Source organism: Belonocnema kinseyi, chromosome 4, assembly GCF_010883055.1.
Source record: "Belonocnema kinseyi isolate 2016_QV_RU_SX_M_011 chromosome 4, B_treatae_v1, whole genome shotgun sequence".
Lineage (NCBI taxonomy): Eukaryota > Metazoa > Arthropoda > Insecta > Hymenoptera > Cynipidae > Belonocnema > Belonocnema kinseyi.
The window spans coordinates 119,707,832-119,716,254 of NC_046660.1; the positions used below are offsets into that span (position 1 = coordinate 119,707,832).

The following is an 8,423-nucleotide window of genomic DNA, read 5'->3' on the forward strand; positions in this document are numbered from 1 at the left end:
TAAATACTAAGAAATCCAGGTGGCCGTTTTAATCAAGAAAACAAATTTTCGGTCATTTCCCGGCTCGCAAAAAATTATTGAATTATTTTAATTCTTTGGAATTTTTTCCTTTTTCATTTTTTTTTGTAATAGCCTTAGTTGCTGAGATGCACCCCTAAACGCCTTATATTTCTTTAGAATTTTTTTGGATTCTTCGATTCTTTGAATTATTTTAAAAAACTATTTGGATTTCTTTGAAGTTGTGAATTCTGATGAGCAATTGCAAGTGGTTAACTGCCCTCAAACTTCTAAAATTAAATTTTAATGTGCAAGGCATAGTCTAGTTACTGTTTTTTGTAATGAAACAAATTATAAGGAAAAAGATTATACGTTTCAAATAATCAAGAAACGAAAACAAACAAAAAACAGAATTTTAATATAATTTTCATAAATAATAAAATGAGTAGTGAAAACCTTAAATTTTTCTTCGGAATTAAATGTAAATTGTCAATTCGACACTACAGACAAGTGTAAATATTACTTCAGTTATACCTTAATTATGCGAAAAAATAATAAAATATTTTAGGATTTAAAAATAAATGCAGGATAAATTTATACAGTGAAGTATTCGAACCTTCAATTCACTATTTTTGTAAAAATTATATTTTTTTTTAAATAATGTTTGAAATTTCGTTACAATTCTAAAATATGACAAGAATTTTTTAAAACTTATTTATATATTATTTCGAAAATGTCCCTTTAAAAAAAACCGTAAAAGAAATTAATTCATTTTAACATAATAATGAATATAATAATTGTAGGCCCTCATTAATTTTAATATTTTCGGCGTGCATGGACAGCCCCGAGTCAGCTATAGATATGGCTGGCGAAGGCAAGCGCGAGAATTGAGAAACAGAAAATCACCGGCACTTTCGGTTTGGCTTTCGTCTTGGTCCCACCCCTCCCGTAAACGTCGGCAAAGGACGCGGTTGCCATAGAAACATCGAAAAGTTGAAGAGGGCAGCACCTCGAGGTATGCAAAAATGTAGTTAAATATATATATGGTTCTCCCACTCCGACCTCCCGTGCCGCATCTATGCTTATAATATCTTTGCTATCAACTCAATGGTAGAAATATGAAGAAGCACAGTACCAACAGTTGGCCGCAACTTGAACTAAAAGTATCAGTGTGTGACGGATGTGTGCCATATATAAATTGTATATATGTGAAAAATTTTAAAATGGAATATATTTATCAATAAATTGGATAAACAAAGTGAGAAAGATATGTAAAGAGATATATAAAGTATAATAAATTACTTTTAATATATCTTTATACATTTTTCTTTTTATCTATTCATTTTCTTGAGGATTATATTCAATTTTAAGATTCAAAACATATTTACAATTCATATCATAGCACACACGTAAAATAATTAAATGTAAATGTATTAAAATTAGCACCAACATCACGGGCTACCTCAACCGGAGCATCGCCTTTGCGTCCTTCGGAAATTGGCGATGCTTCATGTGAGACGACGATTGACACCCGTGAGCAACACACCACCGTTTTTTTAACTTTATGGTCATCGGATTCATTTTTTCAAATTAAATATATACTTTGGCACCGTTTGACACTTTGAATGTTCATACCTTCAAATTCAATCACCTGTGCCGACACGCAGCGCCAATAGTTGGCCGCAACTTGTACTATGCTTGAAATAATAATCATAATTCTTCATATTCGCCCATTAGAGTTGAGAGAGCCTGGTGAGTGGTGACTAGTCTGCTTTGGCTTGTCTGTTAGTCTGTCGCTGTCTGTCTGTGCCTGCGTTTCGGGTTTTTTCGTGTCTCGTGCCTGTCCCCTTGCTTGAATTGGAAGAAAAAACTTTAAAAATATAAAAGGCTGTTTCTGAGTGATAAAAATGGAAACGGAATCAAGGTGGTTGTTCACAAAGGAACAATTAGTGAATACACCAAGTAGAAAATGCAAAGTTGATGCCGAGACTGAGTTGCAGATCAGGCAGCACACGGCGATGTTTATTCAGGACTTGGCCGAAGGGCTGAGGATGCCTCCTTTTATGTACGTAAACATTTGCTTCTAGCTTTTCCTCTATAAAACGAATGTGACGAACTTTAGTAGAAAATGCTCGATTTTTAAGTTAGGCTTTGCTCGCAAATTCATGAAATCCAAGCGCTGAGCTATCTGTATCTAGAGATCCTTTGAAACTTTTTTGCTTTAAAATACGTGTTTTCAAAAGTTCCAGATATAAATGTAGACAATTTTATATTTATTTTATACATAGTTTTGTTAGGATTTTAAAATATTTCAGAATATCTTTCTGAACTCGTTTTTTTGCTGTAATTTTGCAGAAGGCTTTCAATGTTTTATTAAATTCATGAAATTCTATGCATTTTCTTTTACTCGAACTGCATGCCAAAAGTGACGATGGTCGCCAAACTGTTCGATTTTAGTTGTATGGCTTGGGACGTATTTTATTAATACGTAGTCAGAACGTATGCCAATTCGTAAATTCTGCCCATTGATCTTTGGTTTCACCTAAATAGTCTCATTTTACTCCAAAAATACTAGATTTCCATCTTTGCTATATACTTAGGTTTACTCCAGTTTTTAATGTACCATGTATTCGCAGTAAATAATTGGCTAATTTCAATACTTTTTGTGTGAAACGATTTTTTCTGATGCTCGGGTTGGAATACAAAAAACCCAATTTTGTACCAAAAGTACTGAAATTAGCCGATTTTTCACTACGGCTACAGATTTGATTCCTAACCGACATAAGCCAAAAGTTTGTAACAAAAAAATATGTAATTCTAGTATTTATTGAGCCCCCCCCCCCCCAAGTTTACTTGAAAAATGTTCGTGATTTTGATGGCGCTGTTTTGCTTTTTTACAGTGACTTGTCTTTATTAGTTAGAATTTCTTTTAAAAGCCGTTTGTTATTTTGACTAGAATATTACGGTATTTTGAAGATATTTAAGCATCATTGTGCTTATCCGTGCGGAATTTCTATTCAATTATAGTTCTGCTTTATCTTTTTTATTTTACTAATCTTACAGAAGCTTGGGATCTTTTATGGAATTAAAAATTCTGCATTCGAATTCACAAGCCAAATCCTAAAATTTTGGTAAAAAAATATAATGAAATGGAATTCTCAAATTGAAATGGATCCGGTTACAACTGAATTTTTTTGCGACTTTGACAAAAGAATCGTATTTGATTTTGAAAAATTTTGCTCATGTGATCTAATGTATCTTGGTTTTTGCAGAATACAATTTTGATATTCATGTGTCTTGTTAATTATTTACCTTACAAAATATTTTTCATTTAGCGACTTTTTTAAGCAACTAGCCAATTATGGATATTATATATATATAATATTATTTATCATTATTTTAATTAACCGAAATAACGAATTTTTAATAAATCAATTTATTTATAAGTTATAATACTTAAAATATGGCAATATGTCAGAAAATTGATACTAAATGTCTGCTGACTACATAAAAAAATACAAATACATAATTCTTTATCTTAAAAAACGTTTCTTACAAAATCTTGAAATCTTATGCGAGCTCATAATATCCTATCAATTTATTTCTATGCCAACAGAATCCCTTAATACAATTCAAAATACTTTGAAAAAGTTCAAAATTCGGGACAACTGAAAATCCCGAAAAATAAAGTTCCCGGCAATTTATTGCATTGTTGAATTTCAAAGTTACCGATAATAGATAAAATAGATAATTCTCTAACTAAAATTTCCGAATTTCTGAAATATCAATAACTGTAAAATTTACTAATCTAAGCAATTAATCAAATTATTTTTAACCATAAATTAATAACTTAAATAAAAACTTTAATTAATAAACATATTTTTTATTTTGTTATATACTTAATGTTAAAAAAAATTATTTTTTGTAGGCGATTTAATAAGAAGAGCGGGAACTGGAAAATATATTTTAATTTTGAATTGTCTGAAAGTTTCAATTTCAAATATATTTTTTTGTGGGGCATTTGAAATTTCCGGCAATGCTAATTTTTAGAATAATTATTGTAAAATTTTGGAAGACTGCGAAATTTCATACATTCTTATGATATCGTTTGAAGTAATTAAGTTTTATTTAGATTGCTATGAAAGAAGCAGCTTGTTTAGAAAAGATCTTGAGACTGCAAAGTGTTTGATTTATCAATTTATAATTCATATTTTGTTTATTACATAATAAATACAGAGATTTCAAGGTAATTTTTCTAGAATGTACCAGTTATTTTAAAGATTTTAAAGAACAGACTTTAATATTGTGAATAATATTATAAGTTTTTACTTTCTTTTCCGCTAATTTAGAATATTGTAGTATACATTGTGTAGGGGTATTCAGCTCACAAATTATAAAAATTATTAGTTAAAAATTTCGATTTTAAATCAGTTTCAGAATTATAATGAGTCATGACCATACAATGGATTTTTCGAGGGGTTGAAAACTCGGTTTTTGAGTGTACACTAGATTTCAAAAAGTTTGTATAATATTTCTAAAAACTTCAAAATATTTGTAACATTTCACACAGTTTTCACGGTTGCTACCGATTTAAAAAAGGCACGCACACAAAATTTCAATAAAGATTTTACAACAATTTCAAAAACTTTCTGAAGTTTTAGAGATTTAAAGGATTTCAAAGATTCAAAAAATGCTTATATTAAATTTAAAAAATTTCACAAAAATGTCGAACATTTCATAAAAATTTCAAAAAGTTTACAGTACACTAGATTCAAAAAAAATTTAGCGTACTTCAAAAGATTTCAACTGTTTGAGTGAATTTAAACGATTGCAAAATATTTTAGAGTTCATAAAGATTTCAAGTCTTTAATGGTTTTGAGTGGGTTAAGTGTACCAGATTTAAAGATTTTTAATGATTCCAAACTAACAGAAAAGATTTCGCGAACAAAGATTGAAGAAAGGGTTTAAAATTAGTTTTTAAAATTATGAAAAATTTTGATAGATTTCAAATCTTTCAGACTTAAAAAGATTTCAACAAGGGTGCAGTACAACAGATTTCAAATATTTTAAACGATATCAACATCTTTTAAAAGCTTTCAAAAGATTAAAAATATTCCAATAATTTCAAAAGAATACTAAAGGTTTAAAAAAGTTTGCGTAAATACTTTAAAGAATTCATTAGGATTTTAAAAGATTTGACGAATTTCAATGATATCAACAAGGGTGCAGTACACCAGATTTCAAAACATTTCAACGATTTTGAACAAATCCAAAAAGTTATAAAGAAATTAAAAATATTTTAATGATTTCAAACGAATGCAAAATATTTCTGAAAGATTTCAAGATTTTCAAAACTATACACCAGATTTCAAAGATTTTAAGGTCATGCGACGAGTGGGTCACGTGGCTAGATGCCTACCATACCGACCCTTTTTTTATTTCCCAACTTATTTTCACACGAAGCCCCACACCAAGTTGAAAATTTTGGATGATAAATAATAAATGCTAAGGAAGGTGGGCCTTGTCATGAATTCTAATAATTATGAAAAAAGTATTAAAAAGTTATTTACAAAAAAACTTTTTTAATTATACAAATTTAAGCGATTTGAAAAAGTTTCAACACATTTGAGATGATTTTAAAAGGTTTCAAAAACTTTAAAAAGATTTCAAGCGTTTTAAAGATTTTACAAAAATTAAAAAAAAACTCTAAAAACTTTCAGAGAAATTTCAAGCTTTCGCTAAGGCTTGTAATACTTTTCAAAATTTGCATTATTCATTATTTCATTATTTGATGTGAAAAAAGGAGTCCCGAAAAAAACTTGATTTCTTAACCTGGAAAAGACTTTCGATTTTGTTCCGAAGAATATCTGGATACCCTAAATTAATATGTTTTGGGATTCTGTGAAAATCCACGAAATCTTCAGAAATCGTTTGGATCTGCTGTGAAACCCCTTGAAATATTGTGAAAATCCCTTAAGTCTTTTAAATACCTTGCAACTCCTACAAATTCTTTGAAATCCATTAAGGGCATGTGACACAGCTAAATACCTGTATTACCGACCACAGTTTTTCATTTCACTGAATGTTTTTTTGAACCTCAGAACTTTTTTTGTAAATAAAATATCGAGCTGAAAATTTGGGAAATGTATTAGAGCACAATAAAGTACATTTAGGTACTGCATTTTGGTAGGAACTTCTGCAAATTTTTTCATCTTTTTTCTGAACCTCAACATTTTTTTAACGTTCCAACTTTTTTTATATATAAAATATCGGTCTCAAACTTTGAAAAATGCAAGAGCCGAAAGAAAACTACGTTTAAGTACAAAGCTTAATAATAAAAGATGTAAAAAAATATATTTCAACAATCAATTCCAACGGCATCAGCCGGTAACGTTGTACACGAAAATACGAAACCTGGCGGCCACTAGGCGAGGCTCTAGAGAGTTCGTATTTTCGTGTACAACGTTACCGGCTGATGCCGTTGGAATTGATGGTTGAAATATATTTTTTTACATCTATTATTACTAAGCTTTGTACTTAAACGTAGTTTTCTTTCGGCTCTTGCATTTCTCAAAGTTCGAGACCGATATTTTATGTGTAAAAAAAGTTCGCACATTCAAAAAATGTTGAGGTTCAGAAAAAAGTTGAAATAATTTTCAGTGAAGTTCCTACCAAAATGCAGTACCTAAACGTACTTTATTGTACTCTAATACATTTCCCAAAGTTTCAGCTCGATATTTTATTTACAAAAAAAGTTCTTAGGTTCAAAAAAACATTCAGTGAACTGAAAACCTGTGGTCGGTAATATAGGTATTTAGCTGTGTCACATGCCCTTAAAACCATTAAAAGTTCTGTAATATTATGAAATCCATGGAAATTATCCCGTAAGATATGTTACGAAATCTTTTAAAATTTTGTGACATGTTTGAAATCTTCATATCTGGTATACAATAAAAATTCTAAATTCCTCGGTATTAAGGAATTAACGACAATTAATAACATAATTTATTTATTGAAATATGGTTTGTTCTCTTATAAAAATAGGTAATTTAATGTCTGTATTTGCAAGGACATTCAAATATTTCGCCAGCATAAGGATCACAAATTAAATTAAAAGTTAGTGTTATTATATATAAATTTAAACAATTTTACCGTTTTAATTTAAAATATTTCAAATTAAATACTTTATATTTACGTGAATTCTTTAAGATTCTAAAATGTTTTTTTTTTAATTGCAAGCCTTAGTACTGTAACATTTTCTTAGTCGGAAACTTGCAGAATCAAGTAATTTAAAATTGTTTTATGAAACAATAAATAATGTGATATTTAAAGTATAAAACCGCAACTTGTTATTATGGAAAAAAACTTAATAGTTGAGTTATTTTTAAGTTTGAAGTGTTTAAAATTAATCTACCTGTACTTCTGAACGTTCAAGTGAATAGTGTTTTTGTTGTTGGGTTATTTTATATTTGATTAAACATTACTGTTTCAACTGAAAATATAAAAATGCATGATACATTTCTTTATAACTGAACAAAACTTTCACCACAGTTTCTAATTCACAAAGAAATCAGTAAAAAAAAGTCGTTTATTTGGAAATACCAAGAACATTCAAATTTTATTAATGGCATCTGACAAAGATGCGCGCGATTATGAACTATTTAGTACTAAGTTTTATTCCATTAAAAAGAGATAAATTAGTGAATAAAAAGGAGAGTTATTCGAAACCACCATGTTATGAGCCTATTACGCCCCCAGGAAAGTGAGTGCTAAGTTTGGCCTTTGCCATACCGTCCAGCTAGTTGCTGTTAATTAGTTCCAAACGCCACTGCACAGTTAGTTAATTAGTTCCACAAATGGCCACTGAACACATATATGTATAATTCGGAACGAACTACTTTCAAATTTCGCGTTATACGAAATTACCAATCACAGCTCAAATAGATGGGACCTACATCCATCGCCGAATGGCGGCGCCACCTGTGCCTTCGGGATAGGTTTGAAATAATGCATGGGAAATTGTTTCTTTTTCGTGATAGGAATAATTGTCTCGCACTTTTGTGTAAGATAAAATGATTTTGATGGTTTTAGACGCATAATATTAAATTGGAACATGTACATTCCCCGAAAATTAATAGCTAATTATGCAAGTAACAAATTGCACAAGGGGCAAGTTATAATAATATTATTGAATTAAATTATTTGAGTAGAATACAAATAATTATTTATCTGTAAATATTAACTTTAACACGTAAATTATTGTATATATAATTGATCAATTTTCAACAAAAATAAGTACAATATAATTGTGTAAGTTTAAAAATAATTACAAAATGGATAAATAAGTATGAAATTGCCATTTTTTTAATTCAATTTACAATTTACATTTAACATTATGTAATTTTGAAACGTGGTTTTTCTTTTTC

At 29.2% G+C, this 8,423-nt stretch overlaps 1 protein-coding gene across 1 annotated transcript; it reads left to right on the top strand.

Moving 5' to 3' along the window:
• Nucleotides 1–1,750: 1,750 nt before the first annotated feature.
• LOC117171814 (cyclin-T2-like) lies at nt 1,751–3,177 on the top strand. The gene is made up of 2 exons (XM_033359443.1): nt 1,751–2,062; nt 3,061–3,177. Exons 1-2 carry the CDS (start codon nt 1,905–1,907, stop codon nt 3,119–3,121), a joined length of 219 nt encoding a protein of 72 aa, XP_033215334.1. The 5' UTR covers nt 1,751–1,904; the 3' UTR covers nt 3,122–3,177.
• The last annotated feature ends 5,246 nt before the right edge of the window (nt 3,178–8,423 follow it).